Source organism: Bos indicus x Bos taurus, chromosome 13, assembly GCF_003369695.1.
Source record: "Bos indicus x Bos taurus breed Angus x Brahman F1 hybrid chromosome 13, Bos_hybrid_MaternalHap_v2.0, whole genome shotgun sequence".
Classification (NCBI taxonomy): Eukaryota; Metazoa; Chordata; class Mammalia; order Artiodactyla; family Bovidae; genus Bos; species Bos indicus x Bos taurus.
The window spans coordinates 31,867,837-31,891,170 of record NC_040088.1 but is presented as its reverse complement, the minus strand read 5'-3'; the positions used below and the strand labels follow the sequence as shown (position 1 = coordinate 31,891,170).

Genomic DNA, 23,334 nt, shown 5'->3' with positions numbered 1-23,334 from the left:
TAGCTTATTTCATGTGTCAGAATTTCATTTCTTCCTATGTTGCTGCTAAGTCACTTCAGTCGTGTCCGACTCTGTGCGACCCCATAGACGGCAGCCCACCAGGCTCCCCTGTCCCTGGGATTCTCCAGGCAAGAACACTGGAGTGGGTTGCCATTTCCTTCTCCAATGCATGAAAGTGAAAAGTGAAAGTGAAGACGCTCAGTCATATGTGACTCTTCGTGACCCCATGGACTGCAGCCTACCAGGCTCCTCCATCCACGGGATTTTCCAGGCAAGAGTACTGGAGTGGGGTGCCATTGCCTTCTCCGTTTCTGTTGTATGGATATATCACATTCATCTGTTGATGGACACTTGGGTTGCTTCTACTTTTTGGCTATTATGAATAATGCTGCTGTGAACATGTGTGCAAATATCTATTTAAGGCCCTATTTTTTATTTTTTTGGGTATATACCTAGGGGTAAAGTTGCTAGGTCATATGGTAATCTGTGTCTGACTTTTTGAGGAAACACAAAACTTTCCAAAGGGGCTGCACCATTTCACATTTCTACTAACAGTACATGAGTCTTCCAATTTCTCCACAGCCTCGTCAACATTTGTTATTTTCTGGTTTTGTTTGTTTTTTACAGTGTGAAGAGGTAGCTCATTGTGGTTTTGATTTGCCTTTCTCTAATGACTACTGATTTTAGTTTTCTGAATGTTGAGCTTTAAGCCAACTTTTTCACTCTCCTCTTTCACTTTCATCAAGAGGCTTTTTAGTTCCTCTTCACTTTCTGCCATAAGGGTGGTGTCATCTGCATATCTGAGGTTATTGATATTTCTCCGGGCAATCTTGATTCCAGCTTGTGCTTCTTCCAGCCCAGCGTTTCTCATGATGTACTCTGCATAGAAGTTAAATAAGCAGGGTGACAATATACAGCCTTGATGTACTCCTTTTCCTATTTGGAACCAGTCTGTTGTTCCATGTCCAGTTCTAACTGTTGCTTCCTGACCTGCATATAGGTTTCTCAAGAGGCAGGTCAGGTGGTCTGGTATTCCCATCTCTTGAAGAATTTTCCACAGTTTATTGTGATCCACACAGTCAAAGGCTTTGGCATAGTCAATAAAACAGAAATAGATGTTTTTTTGGAACTCTCTTCCTTTTTCCATGATCCAGCGGATGTTGGCAATTTGATCTCTGGTTCCTCTGCCTTTTCTAAAACCAGCTTGAACATCTGGAAGTTCACGGTTCATGTATTGCTGAAGCCTGGCTTGGAGAATTTTGAGCATTACTTTACTAGCATGTGAGATGAGTGCAATTGTGTGGTAGTTTGAGCACTCTTTGGTATTGCCTTTCTTTGGGATTGGAATGAAAACTGATCTTTTCCAGTCCTGTGGCCACTGCTGAGTTTTCCAAATTTGCTGGCATATTGAGTGCAGCACTTTCACAGCATCATCTTCCAGGATTTGAAATATCTTTTTTGTACAAAAACGTGAAGATCTTTTTTGCACAGTTCTTCTGTGTATTCTTGCCACCTCTTCTTAATATCTTCTGGTTCTGTTAGGTCCATACCATTTCTGTCCTTTATTGAGCCCATCTATTTCATGGAAAATAGATGGGGAAACAGTGGAAACAGTGTCAGACTTTATTCTTTTAGGCTCCAAAATCACTGCAGATGGTGATTGCAGCCATGAAATTAAAAGACGCTTACTCCTTGGAAGGAAAGTTATGACCAACCTAGATAGCATATTAAAAGCAGAGACATTACTTTGTCAACAAAGGTTCATCTAGTCAAAGCTATGGTTCTTCCTGTGGTCACTTATGGATATGAGAGTTGGACTGAGCGCCGAAGAATTGATGCTTTTGAACTGTGGTGTTGGAGAAGACTCTTGAGAGTCCCTTAGACTGCAAGGAGATCCAACCAGTCCATTCTAAAGAAGATCAGTCCTGGGTGTTCTTTGGAAGGACTGATGCTAAAGCTGAAACTCCAGTACTTTGGCCACCTCATTCGAAGAGTTGACTCATTGGAAAAGACTCTGATGCTGGGAGGGATTGGGGGCAGGAGGAAAAGGGGACGACAGAGGATGAGATGGCTGGATGGCAACACTGACTCGACGGACGTGAGTTTGAGTGAACTCCGGGAGTTGGTGATGGACAGGGAGGACTGGCTTGCTGCAATTCATGGGGTCGCAAAGAGTCAGACACGATTGAGCGACTGAACTGAACTGAATGACTACTGATGTTGAGTATCTTCTCATGGGCTTGTTGACCATTTGTATATCATCTTTGGAGAAATGTCTATACAAGCTTTTAGCACATATTTTCAAATTTAAGTTGTTTTGGGGAGGGGTTGTTGTTAAATTATAGGAGTTCTTTATATATTCCAGAGGTTAATCCCTTATCAGCTATATGATTTGCAAGTATTTTCCTCCAATTCTGTGGGTTGAGTTTTCACTCTCTGGATAGTATCCTTTGATGCAAAAAACATTTTGCATTTTGATCAAGTTCAATTTATTTTTTCTTTTGTTGCTCTGCGTTTGGTTTCATGCTTAAGAAATCATTGCCTGCTACTAGGTCATGAAGATTTTCACCTGTTTTCTTCTAACAATTTTATGGTTTCAGAGGCACTCTATGATGAAGGGCCTGCCTTCTTGTGCATGGCATACAGTAGGATTTATCTCTTGTTTGTGAGCTATATGCCACACAGGGTTCTTGTGTCCCCTGTCACACCAAACTTGCCCTGCCACGAAGTCTAAACCATCAAGGACGACACTCTTCTCTTGCCCACTGCTGCAGGGGGTGAGGGGCTCTGCACTGCTGCAGGACACATGTCCTCAGTCCCAAGTCCTGAGAAATGGGTGCTCACAGCTACAAAGAACAAGGTAAATACAGAAATGGCCCTAGGGTGGCTAGAGACCCCAAAGGGAAAGTTTCAGCTAGAAGCCACTTTGAAGACTGAATAAGATTTCAACAGGCAAAGATCATTTGTGGTGAAGCCAGAGCTGAATAGCTGGAGAGCTTGTGGATAGACAGTACCGGCCCCAGGGTGGGAACTGGTCGCAGGGGGAGCATTAAATGGAGGCAGAGCTGGCAGTAGGAAAGGAAGGCCTTTCAGGGATGTAGGGGAGCCACATCTCATGGGCAATGGGGAGCCATAGTAGGTTTTTGAGTAAGGGAGGACTCTTGAAGGCTGCAGTTTTCTAAGTGCTCAAATTCCAGTATGGTCTACAGCTGGTAAGACTGGTGGTAGGGAGACAAATTTCAAGTAAGAAACCATCATTTATGCTGGATGCCTTGGAATAAGTCATTGTGCCTCTCTGGGCTGCAGTTGCTGGTGACTTGGGTGTCAGGGAGGGGGCAAGGAAGTGGGGGAAATAGAGAAACAGCTGTTCATCTTTGAAGAGGCTGGGAAAGCAGAACTTAGGGTGGGGCCAAGCGACAGACAGGATTTTCTGGGGCCACCAAGTGAAGGCATTCCTGGACACAGCCTGAGCTGGGAACATGGGCTCCTGGATGCCAGCTGGCAGCTGCCCTGCCCTCTCACTGGGTTGGCCAGCATAGTGTGTGGGGAAACAGGCCTGGGATCCCAGCAGGCTCTGAGACTGAGGTTCCCTAGGAGATCCCTGTGTGCCCAGCACAGTGCTCCCCGACCTCATAGGCAACAGAACCGGCGTGACAACCTGCTATGGACTTCCTGCTCCAGCTCCTCCTCCTGGCCTTACCCATCCCAGCAGGTAAGCTTTGCTGGCCTTTTCCTTCTTACAGGGCCTGGCCGTGGCAAGTCCAGCTTCTGTTGGCCTGGGCAGACTGAACCGTGTCTGGTCACAGGTTTAGCTGCTGAGATTGAAGGAGGGCATGAGGAGGCGGTGACAGGGAACAGGGACCCTCTCTGGGGTGCCCAGAGGGGTTGCATTGCTGGGGGCAGGTCAGGGCAGGATTTGAGAGTGCATCTGGAACACCTTCTGGGGGGCAGAACGTGACCCCAGGCCTGCATTACAATCTTTCTTGTCCTGCCTCTCCCTCAGACCTGATCTCATGGGGCGTCTCCAGTCCCGAGACCGTGAAGGGTATGAAGGGGTCCTGCCTCGTCATCCCCTGCACCTTCAGCTTCCCTGCCAGTGTGAATGTGCCCGATGGCATCACAACCATCTGGTACTATGACTACTCAGGCAGACGGCAGGTAGTGAGTCACTCCACAAAGCCCCAGCTGGTGGAGGCCCGCTTCCAAGGCCGTGCCCAGATGGTGGGGAATCCTGAGCTCAGGGTGTGCAACCTGCTGCTGAAGGACCTGCAGCCTGAGGACTCAGGCTCCTACAACTTCCGCTTCGAGATCAGCGAGGGCAACCGCTGGGTAGATGTCAAAGGCACAGCAGTCACTGTGACAGGTGAGAGCAAGGTCACCGACTGGAAGCGACTCCAGACTGCTCTTGGCCCCACTGGCTCACAGCTCCAACCCTGGTCCTAAACCCAAACCCAAACCCAGCCCTAATCTTGGCTGCAGTTCCAGCCCATCCCCGTGCCCCCTAGCATTCGCCCCCAGTGAACCCCTGGCTTTCTCCTTCCCCTTGAAGTCCCCTGCCCCAGGCTGAGGTCTCCAGGGCAGGTGGTCTCAGGTATGGTGAAGGGGAGCCCCCAGCCTCCTGTCTTTGTCCTCAGAGGAGCTCATCATGCCCACCGTTGCCTCTCCGGCTGAGCTGCATGAGGGCATGGAGGTGGACTTCAACTGCTCCACTCCGTACGCGTGCCTGCAGGAGCCAGTCACCCTTCGGTGGCAAGGCCAGGACCCTGCCCGCTCCACCACCTCCACACTCCAGAAGCTTGAGCCCACGGGCATCCACCACCAGGAGACCCTCCACATGGCCCTGTCCTGGCAGGACCATGGCCGGACCTTGAGCTGCCAGCTCTCGGCAGCCAACCATAAGACTCAGCGTGAGATTCACCTCCAAGTGCAGTGTGAGTGAACGTGGCAGGCAGGGTGGGTAGCACATCCTTGTTACTGAGCTCACACACATCTGTGGTTCCCCAGTGGAAACCATCCCTTTCTGGCCTGCAGAAATAGCCAGGCTGTGCTTGGACCTCCAGAGTGGAGCAGGTGGAAAGACTGCTAAGCCCCAAGAGCAGTATTGAAAGGCTCCCTCCAACCTCCAGTCCCTGAAGCTAGGCTGGGCAGGGAAGGGGAGACTCAGCCGGAGAACTGGGGGTTGGCCAGTAGGGGCCCTGGGATTTAGACCAGCTCTGGAGGATGAGGAGGCGGAGAAGGTTCACCCCTTTCCTGCCACTCACACTCAATGACCAGGGTAACACTTGGACATGGCAAAGAGACAGTGGGAGGAATTCCAAGTTTTCACTTGATTATGCATCTTCCCATCACAGTAAAGACGGGCAGCCTGTTCTAGAACAACTGCCATACATAGGCATCAGGCTGCTGGCTTCACCACTGACTAGATGAGCAAACTTGGGACAAGTTACTCGCCTCTCAGAGCCTCTGTTTTCTCACTACCTCTCTGTAGTGGAGGTAATAATAAATACGTTTTATCTCACAGGCTTGTTATGAAAATTAAAAGCATGAAAAAATATTAGCTTCTATTATTTTCATAGTTACATAGATTAAGGACTTGAAAATACTAGTGAATAGTGAAGTCGCTTAGTTGTGTCCGACTCTTTGCGATCCCATGGACAGTAGCCAACCAAGCTCCTCCGTCCATGGGATTTTCCAGGCAAGAATACTGGAGTGGGTTGCCATTTCCTTCTCCAGGAGATCTTCCCGACCCAGGGATAGAACCCGGGTCTCCCTCATTGTAGGCAGATGCTTTACCGTCTGAGCCACCAGGAAAATACTAGCTTTTTTTTTTTTTTTGCAACACTGCATGGCTTGTTTTGGCGGGAGGAGAAGGGGACGGCAGAGGACGGGATAGTTGGACGGCATCACCGACACAGAGAACATGAGTTTGAGTAAACTGTAGGAGTTGGTGATGGACAGAGAGGCCTGGCGTGCTGCAGTCCACGGAGTCGCAAAGAGTCAGACACGACTGAGCAACTGAACTGAACTGAACTGCATGGCTTGTGGGATTTCAGTTCCCTGACTAGGGACTGAACCTGGGTCACAGCAGTGAAAGCCCAGAGTCCTAACTACTAGGCAATTTTCAGGGAACTCCTGAAAATTTTAGGTTTTATTAGCATAGTTACATAGAGAGAGGCTTGAGAACAAGATTTAAAGAAATGCAGTTTCTTTGTATCGTTAGCATCTCCCAGCAAATGAGTTAACCATTCTCAGCGAGAATTTGACTCTGCCTTTAGCCCTTGTGTTAGATGGTTTGTCCCTTGCCAGCAGCTGCCACAAGCCACCAAAGCAAGCAGTGTGCCCATGGCCCTCAGATAGAAGAGATGGCGATGGACATGTCATGGGGCAGAAAGCAACTGAAGGCAGTGTAGGCTGAATGCTATGCCAAGCATCAAGGCATCAGGCTGTCAGTAGACAAGGACAAGAGCAGGCTTCCTCACAATGTGAGGCCAGTGCCTGCTGTGGACAGGGGACTGATGGGAGTTCTGGTTTATCTGGGTGGGCTTCCTTAGGGCAGAGTGTTGAAAGGGGAGTGGAAAAATGCCCCTGCCTTCCCTGGGCACCATACTCGACAACCCCTGTCATGCCTTGCAGATGCCCCCAAGGGTGTAGAAATCCTCCTCAGCCCCTCGGGGCGGAACATCCTTCCAGGGGATCTGGTCACACTCATCTGCCAGGTGAACAGCAGTCACCCTCAGGTCAGTTCTGTGCAGTGGGTCAAGGATGGGACGCACCTCAAAAACCGGAGTCGTGTACTACAGTTGCCCCGGGCAGCCTGGGCTGATGCTGGCGTCTACACCTGTGAAGCTGGGAATGGCGTGGGCTCTTCGGTCTCACCTCCTGTCAGCCTCCACATCTTCAGTGAGTCCTGGGTGAGCCTGGGTCTTGACCAGAGTGTAGGGAGGCATCCAGGCCATGAGGGCTGAGGGAAACGAGGCCAAGGTGCCTCCTGGGATGCCTGTGTGAAGTTCCAGCTTGGCTTCTGACAGATGGCAAACCTCCCTGGCAGTGAACAGGGCAAAGAAATGCATGGCCAGCCCAGGAGGCTCCTCCTCAGAGGGGTGTGATGTACAGCGCGCAGAGGTTTAGGCTGCAACCCTGGGGGGTGGGGCCTGGAAGTCTCCTGAGTAGCCCTTAGTGTGCTCTATGCTGCCCCCCAGTGGCTGCGGTCCAGGTGAGCCCAGCAGGCTCGATTCTGGAGAACCAGACTGTGACGCTGGCCTGCAACACACCGAAAGAAGCGCCCAGGGAGCTGCGCTACGCATGGTACAAAAACCACGAGCTGATGAAGGCCACCCACAGTCGCATCCTCCAGCTGCACTCAGTCACCAGGGCCGATACGGGCTTCTACTTCTGTGAGGTGCAGAATGCCCAGGGCAGAGAGCGCTCTGACCCAGTCAGCGTGGTGGTCCGCCGTAAGTGGTGGGGACGAGGGCACTGGAGCTGGGAGCCAGGCCAAAGATTAGAGCCTCTGCAGGAGGGTTGGGGTTCTGGGCCGGCGTGCCCTTGAGCTCACATCTGGGCAAGGCTTTGCACCCCCCAGACCTCAGTGTCCTATTTTAAACAACTTTTTATTTTGAAATAAGTTCAAACTTAAAAGTTGCAAGAAAAAACAAAGAATTATCATATACCCTTAACCTCGATTCCCATTTTTTAACATTTGATTTTCTAACTATATATTATATTTGTGTGTATATATGTACTCACACACATATACATATGCATATACACGTGCACATATATGTGCGCACGCTTGCACACATTTTTGCTACATATACACTCTATTCACATGTGTATATACATATGCCCTCTATATGTATACATGCACACATAATCTATCTATCTATCCATTTATATTCTTCAGGCATAATGGCCCTTTACTCCTTGATTTCTCAGCATGTCTTTCCTAGGGTCATTCTCATGCATAACCACAGTACAATTATATGTAGTCAAGAAACTTAACATTCATACAAGATCATTATATAATTTACAATCCATGTTTAAATTTTACCAGTTGGCCCAATAATGTCCTTTATGGTAATTTTTTTTTCTGGTTCAGGATTCAGTTCAGGATCTTGCATTGCATTAAGTTGTCAAATCTCTTTATTCTCCTTTCTTCAGTCTTCCCTTGTCTTCCTTGACATTGAACCCTGACCAGCACAGGTCAGTTGTTTTGTGATATTCTCACCTTGCATTGGTCTGAATGGAGCAGACCAAGCCCATGCACCTGGGCAGAGACACCACGGACATGATTCTGTGTCTGTCTCCCCGTGTCACCTCAAGAGGCACATGGGGTCAGTTTGTCTCATTGCTGGGAATGTGGACTTTGATCATTTGCTGCAGTGCTGTCCTCTGCCAGCTTTCTTTACCAGTTTTCCCACCATTAAAGTGGGGTCTCTGGATCCCCACTCTCAGGGTGACTGCAAGGATTGACTAGGATGAACTGGGATGACAGAGTGATTTGCCCAGTCTGGGGACAAATAGGAGCTGCTGGGATCACTAACTTTTCCCAGGGCATCATGGGACAAAGTAGGTGCAGGGGTCAGAGGCAGGAATGCACCTGTTGAGGGTAACAGGTCTGTCCCTCATCTCCGTACAGACCCACCCCTCACCCCACACCTAACTGCCTTCCTGGAGACGCAGGAGGGACTGGTGGGCATCCTCCAGTGCTCTGTGGTCAGCGAGCCCCTGGCTTCTCTGGTGTTGTCACATGAGGGCCTCGTCCTCGCCTCAACTTCCGGAGAGGGTGACCAGAGCCCACGCTTCAGTGTCTACTCTGCCCCAAACTCCCTGCGCCTGGAGATTCGAGACCTGGGGCCAACAGACAGTGGGGAGTACATGTGCTCAGCCACCAATTCCCTTGGGAATTCATCCTCCACCCTGGACTTCCATGCCAATGGTAAGATGGTCCCACTGGGGCTGGTAGAAGGAGCCTGAGGAGGAGGCCTGCTCTGGCCTCTTCCTCCTGAAAACCAACAGGGCTCAACTGAAGGCCTGACCTAGCTGGCTAGAAAAAAAATCACATCAAAGATCTGAGCTATACAGTCATCCCAGTCCCAGAGTTTCCCCATAAGTCAAAGCAAAACGAGAAAAGTGGCAGATGGAGTTATCCCTTTTGTATCCATTCTGACTCTGAACTTACAGGGTTTTTCAATGCATATTCATTTGTTTTTTATTTGTTGAACATTTGGGGCATACTCTGTGGTAGGAGTCAGATGCAGAAGCCCAAACAGAGAGGCTGAGTCTCGGTGCACATGTTGCCCTTCCCTCCTTCTGAGGCAGACATAGCTAATTGATCAAGCCAGGTTTTTGACAGAGGCCTAGGATCTGGCCCAGAATCCTGCTCAACCATGCTGCAGCCAGGTACCAATAGATCTGAATTGGCATTCAAGGTCAAACCCTTCTGATCATCGAGAGATTCACAGAGCTGATGCCATGATGCTCAGACCTCCTGAGAATTGAGTTGGGAGAAGCCCAGGAGGGCTTTCTGCTGTGGGTGGCACGGAGCCGCAGACATGCATGGGAGCTGAGCTTTCTTCTCTCCTTCTCTGCTAGTGGCCCGCCTCCTCATCAGCCCAGCAGCAGAAGTGGCAGAAGGGCAGGCGGTAACACTTAGCTGTAGGAGCAGCCTGAGCCCAATGTCTGACACCCGCTTCTCCTGGTACCGGAATGGGGCCCTGCTTCTTGAGGGGCCCAGCAGCAGCCTCCTGCTCCCTGTGGTCTCCAGCACTGATGCCGGCTCATACCACTGTCGGGCCCAGGATGGCCATGGCACCAGCGGGCTCTCCTCACCTGCTGTCCTCACCGTCCTCTGTGAGTAGCCTTCCCTCCAGCCCCTGCCTGCTGTGGGAAGATCAGTCACCAGAGCCCATCAGCCCCCTCCTCCAGGACCTCCTGACTCTGTCCTGGCCAGAGTCCCGATAGAAGGCAGCCACGAACCTGGTCACCATGGCCCTGACCGCCCTATGGAGACCGAGTCTAGGGCATCCCATTTCCCCCTCCCAGTCCCATTATAGCTCTGCCTGTAGCCTCAGACCCATCATGGACACCACGTCCAAGCTTTATCCTCTGCAGCTGGGCCCTGGGACACTCTACTCCTATATATGTAGACACGCTCCATAGGCGGCACCCTCACAGGTACAGACACACAGGCAGAGCCTCCCCACACAGGCCTGCATCTCGTCAAGGGTGGATGCTCCTGAGCAGCTGACCAACATTCAGGACACACTCAGCTTCCAGCACGGCTTCCCTAACATGTGCAGGACGCATGTCCAGGGACTGTCAGGAAGAGCGGTCACCTCTTGGGGGTTTTCTAGTGTTCAGGGTGAGATCACCTGGGGGTCTTGGTCCCACTCTTCAAAAATTTCTAGGAGGGCAATTTAGGCATTATCTGTTCTCATGGGAGCTGGCTTGGAGATCAGAGATAAGAGACAGGCAGGGTCTTAGGGGATGGGGTGTGAAGAGAGGAAGCAGACAGTAAAACAACCAGGGATTGCTCTGTAGGTACCCTGCCCAGGAGCACAGGGCTGTTATGCAAGGTGGCTGCTAGCCCATACAGTTCTGGCAATGGCAACTCACTCCAGTATTCTTGCCTGGAGAATCTGAGGGACGGCGGAGCCCGGGCTGCCGTCTATGGGGTCTCACAGAGTCAGACATGGCTGAAGCAACTTAACAGCAGCAGCAGCAAGCTAGAAAAAGGCCCTTCTTCCTCTGGGAAGACTCAGTCCTGTGCTAAGGCATAGTTTAGCACACGGGCATGGGCTGAGGTCCTGCCACCCAGGTCCGGTGGTCCTTGTATAATGCGCAGTCTGCACAGCTGTTTGCGGCAGCTCCAGGTTCATGCCTTTGCTCAGTGTGTTCTGGGAGCCTAGCTAGCTTTGACTGCACCTGTGGGAGCCTGGCAGAGGCTGTGGGATAGTGCCCATACTCTTCTCTCTCCAGATGCCCCACGCCGGCCCACGTTCACTGCCCAGCTGGACCCTGACACCGCCGGAGCCGGTCAACGAGGCCTCCTGTTGTGCCGTGTGGACAGCGACCCCCCGGCCCAGCTGCGGCTGTTCCACAGGGGTCGAGTGGTGGCCTGTTCCCTGCCATCAGGGGGCAGCTGTAGTGCCTGCGGGAGCTGTTCCCCACGCACAAAGGTTACCAGAGCCCCCAACCTGTTGCGGGTAGAGATCCAAGACCCGGTGCTGGAGGACGAGGGCGTGTACCTCTGCGAGGCCAGCAACGCCCTGGGCAACGCCTCTGCCTCAGCAAACTTCAATGCCCAGGGTGAGGCAGGGCAGGGAACAGGTCGCCTGGGGTCAGGGGCTGGTACTCGGGACCCTATTCATTTGCAATCCCCAGCTCCGAGGAGGGTCAGTTGGGCGAAACCACCTCCTGTCAACAGAGGGAGTTTGGTTTCCTCCCCTTTCCCCATGGGCACCCAGAGGGGCTTCTTCCCACCTGCTCCAGACAGGGAGACAGGACCACTCACCCTGGGAACTAGGGGGAAGCCGTCAGGGTTGAGGCCCGTCTCAGTAAGCCTGTGCTGCCTGCTCTCCAGCCACCGTCCTGGTCATCACACCGTCGCACACGTTGCAGGAAGGCACTGGAGCCAACCTGACTTGCAGGGTGAGCCGGGAAGCTGGCGGCCCTGCCAACTTCACCTGGTTCCGAGATGGGGCCCTGTGGGCCCAGGGCCCCCTAGAGACCCTGACGCTGCTGCCTGTGGCCAGAACAGATGCCGCCCTGTATGCCTGCCGCATCCTTACCGAGGCCGGTGCCCAGCTCTCCACCCCTGTGGTCCTGCAAGTGCTCTGTGGGTGATAGGCAAGGAGATTTGGGCCCTTGGAGGGTGGAGGGGGTGGTCTGGGGCAAATAGGGCTGCGGTTGAGTTTGAGGAGGCAAGAACATGGCTTGGGTGTGGGCGCGTGCAGGCCTAGACTGAGTATCTGGAGGAGGACAGCCTGGCAGCTGAAAGATGGTGAGCTGGGTAGGGGCTGGCCTGAGCTCCCCACTGTCTCTACAGACCCTCCAGACCCTCCAAAGCTGTCTGCTCTCCTGGATGTGGACCAGGGCCACACAGCTGTGTTTGTCTGCACTGTGGACAGTCGCCCTCCTGCCCAGCTGGCACTGTTCCACGGCGAGCACCTCTTGGCCACCAGCCCAGGGCCCCAGCTTCCATCCCGTGGCCACCTCCAGGCCAAAACCACAGCCAACTTCCTGCAGCTAGAGGTCCAAGACTTGAGCCTTAAGGACTCTGGCAGCTACCGCTGTGAGGCCAACAATGCCCTGGGATCATCTAACACTTCCCTTTTCTTCCAGGTCCGAGGTGAGTGTCCTCTGTAGCTGTGGTGCGTCCAAGTGTCCTGGGGGCCACTCTGCATATTTATGTAGCGATGTGTAATAAATGGGCTTCCCAGGTGGTGCTAGTGCTAAAGAACCCCCGTGCCGATGCAAGAGATGCAAAAGATACAGGTTTGATTCCTGGGCCCGGAAGATCCTCTAGAGGAGGAAATGGCAACCCACTCCAGTATTCTTGCCTGGAGAATCCCATGGACAGAGGAGCCTGGCAGGCTACAGACCATGGGGTCGCAGAGTTGGACACAACAGAAGCGACTTAGCACGCATATGGAACATGTAATGTATGTGTTAAGTCACTCAGTCATATTGGACTCTGTTACCATGGGGTCTGTCCATGGGGTCGCTAAGAGTCGGACATGACTGAGCGACTTCACTTTCACTTTTCACTTTCGTGCATTGGAGAAGGAAATGGCAGCCCACTCCAGTGTTCTTGCCTGGAGAATCCCAGGGATTGGGGAGCCTGGTGGGCTGCCGTCTATGGGGTCGCACAGAGTCGGACACGACTGAAGCGACTTAGCAGCAGCAGCAGCAGCAGTGCCACTTGGGAAGCCCCATATAATGCACACATGATCACATTTGTATGTACATTGTTGGTTGCTGTTTAGTTGCTAAGTTGTGTCTGACTATACATATATATATATATATGAATATATCCATATTCTTCATTTATCTATCTGTATATATTCTTCTGTAATAATCCTGCCTAAGTGAATAAGCCAGAAAAGAACAAAGTTAATATCAATAATGCTGAAAAAAAAAAACTTTTTTTTTCCTCCCATAATGACAAACATCAATTTTTGAACATTTTCCCTGGAACTTTTTTCTGTATCTCCTCTTTATCATACCCTTTTCACAGGCAGAGAAATTGAAGGTCAGAGATTTAGGGGCTTGCTCATGGTCACATGACGAGGAGGGGGCCCTGCTAGCTCTGGATGAATTCAGTGCTGGTCTCTGGCACAGTCTGAGCTCTCAATCACCACTATAGCTGTCCCTCCTTCTTACTCCCTCACTCTGCTCTCTTCCTGCCTCAAACCTGGGGGGAACGAGAGACAGCCCTTTGCCTGGTCTTCCGTTCCTGCGCTCTCATGACTTGGAAGTTGGGTGAGGAGATGGGCTAGAGAGAGCTGCTAATTTCCGCTTCCAGGCTGTTGGTCACCATGCTGAGGTCAGCTCATGATCAGGACAGTGGTCCCTGGTTGGACCTAAATCCCTACCACTTCTGTGCTGTATGGGGTCAAAACAACATCTGTCAAGAGCTAGCACGTGCAGGGGCTGTGCATGGCACTAGGGTCGGACCCAGGTGAGGCTCTCCCTGTGGTAGGTGAGATATGACTGCCAAAGCAAAACCACAACTCAAAGTGATGGGCAGTGAATGCCAGGTCAGAACCAGGGCAAGGGAGTCAGGCACAGGAGAGGAAGAGGCGTGAAGCTGCAGTGGGGCCCTCAGCAGTGGTCTGGGTGAGCAGTGGCTCTGGCACATGTGGTTGGGTCTTGCTGTCCTCATGTGTACACAAACGCAGTCCCAGATGTGGAAGGCCCTCACCTGCTCTTGGTTTCTCCCTGCAGGAGCCTGGGTCCAGGTGTCACCATCGCCTGAGCTCCGGGAGGGCCAGGCTGTGGTCCTGAGCTGCCAAGTACCCACAGGGGTCCTGGAGGGGACCTCATACCGTTGGTACCGAGATGGCCAGCCCCTCCAGGAGTTCACCTCAGCCACAATCCGTTTTGCAGCCATAACTTTGAGCCAAGCTGGGGCCTACCATTGCCAAGCCCAGGCTCCCGGCTCAGCCACCACGAACCTGGCAGCCCCGGTCAGCCTCCATGTGTCTTGTAAGCGCTTTGATCCATTCATGTTTCTTGGGGAAGGAGGGAGCCAAGGGCATGACTGGAGAAGGGGATATTGAGCCCTGGTTCTGGACTCTACTTCTGAGAGAGTCTTAGATGAGGGACCACCTGCTCGGGCCCTGACCATTGTCTGCCTCATGTAGATGCCCCTCGCCAGGCCACACTCACTACCCTCATGGACACAGGCCCTGGGCGACTGGGCCTCCTCCTGTGCCGTGTGAACAGTGACCCTCCAGCCCAGCTACGACTGCTTCACGGGGACCGCCTCGTGACCTCTACCCTGCAAGGAGTGGGGGAGCTTGCGGGGAGCTCTCCCCGGCTACAGGTGGCTGTGGCCCCCAACACGCTGCGCCTGGAGATTCACAATGCAGTGCTGGAGGATGAAGGCGTCTATACCTGCGAGGCCACCAACGCCCTAGGCCAGGCCTTGGCCTCAGCCACCTTTGATGCCCAAGGTCAGAATGGGGGTGTGAGTGTGCGTGTAGGTGGCTCTTTTAAGAGAAGAGGAGGTTGGAGAAGGTTCTGGAAGCCTGAGACACGGGCAGGAGGGCTGAACACAGGACAGTGCACTCCCACTCTTCTTAAGGGCAGCAATCTCCAAACTTGGTTTTCACTGAAGAACCTTTTTTAAAAACAGAATTTTACATGGATGCCCAGGGGATAAAACTCATCAGACAGGGGTCACTCAAGGAGAAACCACAGCAGGGCTTTTGAGGCCTGTGTTTGCCCAGGTGCCCTCCAACAGGGTCAGGGAGGGCTCAGGGCACTCCAGGGAGAACTCTGCTGGGAACCACCTGACAGATGATGAACTGTTTCCCAAGCTCCATCTCTGAGCCCCACTTACAGGTGGGTCACCTGTGCCTCCCAGAGGCTGAGAAGCTTCCCACCCTATAGGTGGCTTGCTTTACACAGCCTTCGGTATTCCCTGGTGTCCCTGTGCCCTCTTCTCTCTCCAGCTGTGAGTGTGCAGGTGTGGCCCAAAGCCACCGTGCAGGAGGGGCAGCTGGTGAACCTCACCTGCCTTGTATGGACCACTCTGACCCAGCTCACCTACACATGGTACCAAGATGGGCAGCAGCGCCCAGATGCTGCCCAGTCCATCGCCCTCCCCAATGTCACGGTCGTGGACGCCACCTCCTACAGCTGCGGCGTGTTGATCCCTGGCCAGACGCTCCATCGCTCTAGGCCTGTCACCCTGGATGTCCTCTGTGAGTCTGGTTGGATGCAGGGTGGAGCTGGGAGGGATGACAACAGCTTGCGGGGATCAGGGCATGGCCGAGTCCCACAGTCATCTACCCCAGGAACTCAGTACCAAGCTGGCTAGTGATGGACAAGGAGCATTAGAGCTGGGGGACACGGGCAGAGGAGCAATGCTGCAGGTTGGGCAAGTGGAGGCCACTGGGGGCAGGGAGCCAAAGCCTTCCTGTTTTGAATGCAAACTGGCCTCCTTACCGGTGTGGGCGCTGAACTCCGTCTCTGCCTTTCTGCATTATAGATGCACCCCGCAGCCTGCGCCTGACCTATCTCCTGGAGAGCCGTGGCGGGCAGCTTGCCCTGGTGCTGTGCACCGTGGACAGCCGTCCACCTGCTCAGCTGGTCCTCAGCCATGCTGGCCGCCTCCTGGCCTCCTCGACCACAGCCTCAGTCCCCAACACCCTGCAGCTGGAGCTGTGGGAGCCCGGGCCCAGCGATGAGGGTCTCTACAGCTGCTCAGCCCACAGTCCTCTGGGTCAGGTCAACACATCCTTAGAGCTGCGGCTAGAGGGTGAGGCAGGGCCTAGCCAGGGTGGGATCAGCTATGGTGTCTTGCCGGACCCAGCTGACCCTGTCTTCTTGGTACAGTTGTGCAGGTGACCCTGGCTCCATCAGCCACTGTGCCCGAGGGAGCCCCTATCACAGTGAGCTGTGAAGACCCTGCTGCCCGCCCACCCACCCTCTATGCCTGGTACCACAATAGCCGTTGGCTGCAGGAGGGGCCAGAGGCCTCTCTCTCCTTCCCGGTGGTTACACGGGCTCACGCAGGAGCCTATACCTGTCAGGTCCGGGATGCCCAGGGTACACGCAGCTCCCGGCCCACAGCGCTGCATGTCCTCTGTAAGCAAGGGTCCTTGCCTGGGGGTGCCTAGGGTGAGTGGAGGGTGCTTCTGGGCCCTAGTCTGGGTGGGCACAAGACTGCACAGGACTGAACCTGGGAATGGACACTTGGGGAAAGACATAGCGGATGAGGGAAGATTCCTTAGGGTCCTCTGAACCCTGCCTGGAGGAATCTGCCCACAGGATTCCTGAAGCTGTCACTCCCCAGAAATGACCATTTCCCCAGAGGCTTCAGCCTCACCAATGCCAGGCAGGTGGGCAATGGATAGCACAGGGTTTCCAAGCAAGACCCTCAACTCCGCCCTGCTCTACCATCCAGATGCCCCCCGGGACGCCGCTGTGTCCTCCTTCTGGGACTCAAGGAGCAGCCCCATGGCTGTGGTACAGTGCACCGTGGACAGTGAGCCGCCTGCCGAGCTGGCCCTGGCCCGCAATGGCAAAGTTCTGGCCACCAGCAACGGCATCCCTGGCTTGGCAGTGGAGACGGGCCATGTCCAGGTGGCCCGCAATGCCCTGCGGCTGCGAGTGCAAGCTGTGCCCTCAGGGGACGAGGACACCTACGTCTGCACGGCTCGCAACTTGCTGGGCTCAGTCAGCACCACCTTGGGGCAGCTGCAGGCAGAAGGTGAGCCAGCCAGGAGGCAGGAGGGGCGCTGTTGCTGTGGGGTCTGAGTCTGTGTGAGGGGTGGGGCTCCCACAAGAAGAAGCTGGCTGGCCTGACTTGATGGGGAGGAACAGTGCCCACTGGAGGCGGGTTGCTCAGCCTGAGGGGGATAAATGGCCTGGCTTTCGGAGAGCTCCCTACAGGAGAGGTGGGTGGAGATATGGCAACAACTCAAGGGGAGCATGGGTGGAGGGGAGACATAACCTTGCCCTCAGAGAGCCCAGACTGTGGGTGGGAGAACAGACCTGCCCTGGGGAAACTGGGAATGGGAGGACTGATCCAATCTTATCTTCAGGGAGCTCAGTTTGAGGGACAAGGTGCAGCCCCATCCTTGGGGCATTCAATCTGAGGGCAAGACAGCCTCATCCATCAAAAAGCCTGAGTTGATGAGAGAGGGAGGCACCGCTTTGCCCCAGAAGTCCCCAGGGCAAGGAGAGGTAACCCTGATGGCAGTCTGATGGGGGAGACACAGTCCCACCTTTGGGATCCAGATCCCATATTATGCACAGAGGACAAGCCAGAGGCTGCAGCTCCCACAGGCCTGCAGACCCCAACCGCGTCTGGTCCTGCAGGTGTGCATGTGGTGGCCGAGCCAGGGCTAGATGTGCCCGAGGGCGCAGCACTGAACTTGAGTTGTCAGCTCCCTGGTGGCCCTGGGCTCATGGGCAACTCCACCTTCACTTGGTTCTGGAATGGCCAGCGACTACACACGGAGCCTGTGCCCACCGTCGCCTTCACCCACGTGGCCCGCGACCAAGCTGGGATGTACCACTGCCAGGCTGAGCTCCCCACTGGGGCCACCGCCTCTGCTCCAGTTACCCTCCGGGTGCTCTGTGAGTGTCACATCCTTGACATCTTCCCCCCGCCTCAGTCTCCCCACATCTCACATGCCTGTTTCAGGTCTTCCTCCTCTTCTGTCTGCAAAATCCAAGGACTTCACAGCAATGGAGTCCTGGGTCAGAGAATTCCCACTGACTGATGTGTGATCTTATGCCTCCCTGCCTTGGTTTCCTTATCTATAAAATGTCAGTCTCCTCTCCTTGTGAAGAGTGCAGGAGGTAGAGCATGCAGAATGCCTGGTGCACAGTAAGCCCTCATCAATCCTAGCCCCTTATTTTACTCTTCACAAGGGCCCACACTGTATTAGTCAGCTATTGCTGTGTAACAAGCCAGCCCAAAACCTAGTGCTTAAAGCGACAGCTGCTTTTTATTTGCTCACAAGTCTGCAGGTCAGAAATTTGGGCTGGGCTAGTGCTTCTGCTGGCCTTACATCATGTGGCTGCAATTTCACCTTCTTGGCTGGCAAATGGCGTGGGCTGTCGGTTGGGCCTCGTGTGTCCAGCACGCTGGCCTGGGCTTCCACTTGGTTGTTTTCCAAGGAGAGCAGAAGCTGCAAGGCCCATTGAGGTCTAGCCCTGAAGTCACACAAAGGCACTTCTGCCTTCAAAGGGAGTCACAGATTTAAAGAGTGAGGAAACAGGCTCTGCCTCTTAATGGAAGGAGCAGCAGTCGCCTTGCATGGGATACAAGGAGGGGAGGAATTGTGTAGTTGTTTCTGCAGTCACCACACTCCCTGTCTTCCTACAGATCCCCCCAAGACACCCACGATGACGGTTTTTGTGGAGCCTGAGGGTGGCATCCAAGGCATTCTGGACTGCCGAGTAGACAGCGAGCCCCTGGCCAGCCTGACCCTCCACCTTGGCAGTCGGCTGGTGGCCTCTAGCCAGTCCAAGGTTGCTCCTGCCAAGTCACACATCCATGTCTCAGTCACCCCCAATGCCTTGAGGGTGGTCATAGAGGAGCTGAGGCCCAGTGACCAGGGGGAATATGTGTGCTCTGCCTCTAATTCCCTGGGCTCTGCCTCTGCTGCCACCTACTTTGGAACCAGAGGTGAGACCCCCCGCCCTATCTCCTAGGCTGCGCTGCACAAAGGCCCGGCTCTCAGATCCAGAGGCTTCCTTCTGAGGTCTTTCCTGAATCCCTTCTGCTTGTCTAGTCTAGACTGATTGCTTGAAACTCCTTCGCATGGGGAAATTTCCAAGAGAAAGTAGAACTTAAAATAGGTTTCATCTTGCGGGCGTCAGCTTGGGAGGGAGAATCAGAGGCCTGGAGCCACAGCCACACCCTAAGCCTCACCTCGTGTTACAGCCCTGCACCGCCTGCAGCTGTTCCAGCAGCTCCTCTGGGTCCTGGGACTGCTGGCTGGCCTTCTCTCCCTTCTGCTGGGCCTGGGGGCCTACTACACCTGGAGGTGAGTCTGGAGCTAGAAGGTGAACAGAGTAACCTCATCCTTCCCCCATGTCCCTCCTACCAAATTCACAAGCTCCATACTTTCTAGCCTGTCCCTCTCCTTCCCCCTGCTCCAAATTTGAGAAGCCTAAAATTGTCTCTAAATCTATCTTTCTATAGTTTTCTTCTTTCCTTGTCTCTGCTCTCTCACTGCTGAAGAAAGGACTGGGGAGGAAGAAAGATCAAGTAGCCTATTCTCCACAAATCTCCCCCACTGTTCTGTGTATCAAGCAGGGTGTAAGCTTACGGGGTGGGGGGATGGAACGGGGGCAGGCCGGGGAGGAGAGAGGCTCTCTGAGTCCACTCTTGTCCTTGCAGAAGGAGGAATTTTCATAAGCTGAGAGAGGGTGAAAATTCAGTGGAGATGGCTTCTCAGAAGGAAACCATGCAGGTATCCATGCACCATGTGGGCACATGCAGACACAGTACTTGGCTAGCCTGCGCTGTGGGACTGGCACCGAGAGATTATTCTCATTTATAGGACAGTGCCTGGGGCTAGGGGAGATTGGAGAGAGAGCACAGAGACCCAGCACCCCCTAGAAGACAGTGGGGGCCACATTCTGAGTAGGGCAGAGCAGACATGGGCTTGCTGCATGGCTGCCTGAATAACTGGAGCAGACATTCTGAACTGAACAGCATTGCCTCTACTTCCAGGACCCCACCTGGGTTTTAGGGTCTCTCTTCCTCACTCCTGATTCTGCCCATCACCTTTGCAGGGGTGAAAGCCTGTTTCCCCTCCCCTGTGGTGTGTCCCTTTCTGTAGATAATCCATTTGGTGGGCCAGGGCTCCCAGCCACATTTTCAGCCATGCACACTCTCTCCAATCCCCTGGGGACCCATACCCAGGCCTGGGGACTTGGAGGACTGCCCTCCAGAGCTAGAGGTCAGGTGATGAATGCTCCCAGAGTCCTCCAGTGACCGGTTTTCTCGGTGGGAAGCTCATTGATCCTGATGCAGCCACATCTTGGACCTCATGCTGGACTCTGCCCCTGAGCTGACCTGTGGCATTTCCTGCCTTTAGGAGGAGGAAGTCACCAGAATCTGTGATGACTCGGACCCTGTGAACAATGCAGCGTTGGGTCCTGACTCCCTCTGAAAACATCTCTGTGGCATCTGACTTTCTATGACCTGGCTCCAACCCCCAAGAAAAATGGGTGGTGAGAGATGATGGTGAACCTCAATCTACCCATAAGGGTGTTGACTCTGGGCAACTCTGAAGAGAAATGAATTGATCACATTGTCTATTTCTCTTTCTCTCTTCTCTGGATCTCATCTCTCTATTTATCTTCCAAAGCACTACCTCTTCACATCTTCTTCCTCCAAGCTCACTGTGGACTTCTGGGATGGATTAGAATAGAAGAAGAGCTTTCTATATCATTAAAAGCTGGTCACGGCACCCTATAGTGACTAGAATATAAGCTAGGCTGCTCTAAAAAGACCAAATACAGTAACTTCAACATGAAAGAATTTGATTTTTCTCTCTCATACTAGTCTGGGTATATTATGGTGGTTTAAGATGTTGGAGCTCTGGATCCTTCTCTTTTGTTTTTCTCCGTCCCTAAAATGTTGCTTTTGATTGTGAAGTTCACAATGATCCCATTGGGCTCATACTCCTTCCAGCAAGAAGAAGTGGAATGAAAGGCACACTCATTCCCATTGTGGATACAACCCAGAAGTTCTGGCTGGAATTTGGTTATATGGCTACTCCAAGCTGCAAGGGATTTTGGGAAATGTAGTTTTTATTATATTTCCAAAGGACTCCCAACTATGGACTCATCCCTGAGACTTTGAGAACACTGATGAGAAGGCTGCCAGCAGGCCATATTCTGTCTCAGTGCCCATCTACTGAAGGCCAGGGTATGTCCCTGTCCTTTCTGGTCATGAGTCCTGGAGGAGGTAGTGCCTCTCACACATTAAGACTGAGAAAGTCAAGAAGGATTTGTGGTCCCTAGGGAGAGGGAATGCCAGGCAGTTGAGTTGCCTGAACAGGCATCTTGTGCCAGGTCTAGCCCTTGAAAGAAGAGGTGGCCCCATTTACACTCCCCACCCCCAGAGAGTGTGGGGAGCAGACATCGTATCAGCATCCTTGTTTCTGCTCCAAGTGCATTCCTGCCACGATCAAGCGAGCTCACGTCCTCTTCCTGGAAGTGTGTGCACCAGGGGTTACTAAGACAAACAAGGGTCACTAAGAAAGAATAACGTGCCCCTAGGGAAGTTGGTGCCTGAGGGGAACCAGTTTCGGGGGGCTAGTGACTCCTTTGGTATCCTGGTGGCACATGGTGGGAGGAGCACGGGGCTCACCACTCCGGGATTTGAGTTGAGAAATGTGGAGAGAAGTGGGAAGTTGGCATAGGAGCTAACAGGTTGGGAAGAGATTGAAGGCCAGGTGAGCTTCATGCAGCCATACATGGACCCTTCTGGTTCCAGGTCCCATTCTTATTAGTGCCCAATTGCCAGGCTCTTCCTGGGGCTATCAAACATGTCCTCCCAATAAACATCCATCCTGTGACATAACTGGAATGAATCTTTTTCTTGAAAGCCAACTGCTGGACTGGAACACAGAGGATTAGAATGTGAGTGGTGTTTATTCTGGAAGACTGTCTGCTGAAGGCAGCAGTGGGTGCAAAGTACATAACATTTACCACAAACTACCTTACACTCAAGCAATTCATGCTCCTTCCTGCTCCTTGAAGCTCTGGGCACCGCTCACCTCTGCTCCCATGACCAGCACTGTGCTTGGCATGCTGTGGGCAAGCACTTGGTAAGGGGTATTTTTTCTACATTGCTATTAAGTAGAAACTGTGGGTTAAAATGGGACAGGGAGAGAACAAGCCAAATGCAGCCGAATATTCCCTGGTGGCTCAGGTAAAGAATCTGTGTGCAATGCAGGAGACTTGGGTTTGATCCCTGGGTTGGGAAGATCCCCTGGAGACGGGAATGGCAACCCACTCCAGTATTCTTGCCTGGAGAATTCCATGGACAGAGGAGCCTGTCGTGCTACAGTCCATGGGGTCGCACAGAGCGTCACACAACCGAGCACGCACGCAGCTAGCAAGGAAGAGAGGGTGAGGGGAGGACCAGGAGTAGACACAGGAAGGATGGCTCCTGGGGGATTTGGGAACATTTGACCTGGAGTCTTCATCTGCTTCTGTGCACCTCCAAGTGGGTGTAGGTCCACCAGGGATTGGAAGAGTCTCAGAGAGGTTAGCTGTGTCCACCCCCGGTGGTCTGAGCCTCCTCAAGACTTTTGAAATAACGTTTAATTCAAGCATAGCACACATAGAAAAGTGCACACATTTTAAACATACAGCTCAATGACTTTTCACAAAGTGAATATACCCATGCAACCAGCCCCCAGAGTCTCCTTTGTGTACAAAGTCGCAAGCCCCCAAAGCTAACTAGAAAAAGACGCCCCTCTTTTCTCCCGTTCAGGGAGGATTTGGGGAAGAGGTTTCGCAAGAGAATGTGGATCCCGAGAGAGGGCAAATCAGGAAGTTACAAGTCCTTTTCCACAGGAGGAGGGGTTGATGGCTATCTAGCCTGTCTACACTGGAGCACCCAGCATAACCAAAGTGATCTATGTCTGTACTAGGTCTGGTTTCCCAAGACAAGGTTTCATTGTGCAAGTGACCTATTAAGGATGTGTTCCCAGGGGAGACCAGGAAAGGGGTGGAGGAAGCAGGACAGGTAAAGGGAGGAAGGTAAGGACACACACAGCATTTTTTTATAACGTCTCAAAACTAAGAACCACCCTAAGGTCCAGCAACAGTAGTGTCAATGAAGACAGCACGTGGTGATAGTCCACAACTGAATGCTACTCCGCAGTGAGTATAACGGAGCTGAAGTCATACACCCCAGGCTGGATACATCTCACAAACTGGGGGGAAAGTTTTCAACTCATACTCCAGACAAACGGTTCATCTCCCTTATATAGAGAGTTCCTTCAAGTTGTTAAGAGAAAGACCTCAATAGAAAAATGAGCTGGAAATATGAATAGGCAATTCAGGGGAAAAGACATACAAACTGTTCTTAAATGTGTGAATAAATATTCAACCTGACTC

General features: G+C 52.9%; 1 protein-coding gene across 1 annotated transcript; it reads left to right on the top strand.

Moving 5' to 3' along the window:
- Positions 1 to 2,273: 2,273 nt before the first annotated feature.
- SIGLEC1 (sialic acid binding Ig like lectin 1) lies at positions 2,274 to 21,787 on the top strand. The gene is made up of 22 exons (XM_027559353.1): positions 2,274 to 2,860; positions 3,637 to 3,712; positions 4,004 to 4,363; positions 4,635 to 4,931; positions 6,634 to 6,900; positions 7,200 to 7,454; positions 8,639 to 8,938; positions 9,595 to 9,852; positions 10,981 to 11,310; positions 11,585 to 11,839; positions 12,050 to 12,352; positions 13,951 to 14,211; positions 14,370 to 14,681; positions 15,183 to 15,434; positions 15,722 to 15,991; positions 16,069 to 16,320; positions 16,640 to 16,945; positions 17,557 to 17,817; positions 18,572 to 18,874; positions 19,133 to 19,235; positions 19,592 to 19,664; positions 20,295 to 21,787. Exons 2-22 carry the CDS (start codon positions 3,664 to 3,666, stop codon positions 20,367 to 20,369), a joined length of 5,142 nt encoding a protein of 1,713 aa, XP_027415154.1. The 5' UTR covers positions 2,274 to 2,860; positions 3,637 to 3,663; the 3' UTR covers positions 20,370 to 21,787.
- Positions 21,788 to 23,334: the final 1,547 nt, after the last annotated feature.

What these genes read in the sequence shown, in the direction of transcription:
- SIGLEC1 (XM_027559353.1), top strand. Translation starts at nt 3,664, where the DNA reads ATGGACTTCCTGCTCCAGCTCCTCCTCCTGGCCTTACCCATCCCAGCA. An exon ending in GGCCTTACCCATCCCAGCAG is followed by an intron (nt 3,713 to 4,003) that starts GTAAGCTTTGCT and finishes CCTCTCCCTCAG; the next exon opens with ACCTGATCTCATGGGGCGTC. An exon ending in TGTCAGCCTCCACATCTTCA is followed by an intron (nt 6,901 to 7,199) that starts GTGAGTCCTGGG and finishes GCTGCCCCCCAG; the next exon opens with TGGCTGCGGTCCAGGTGAGC.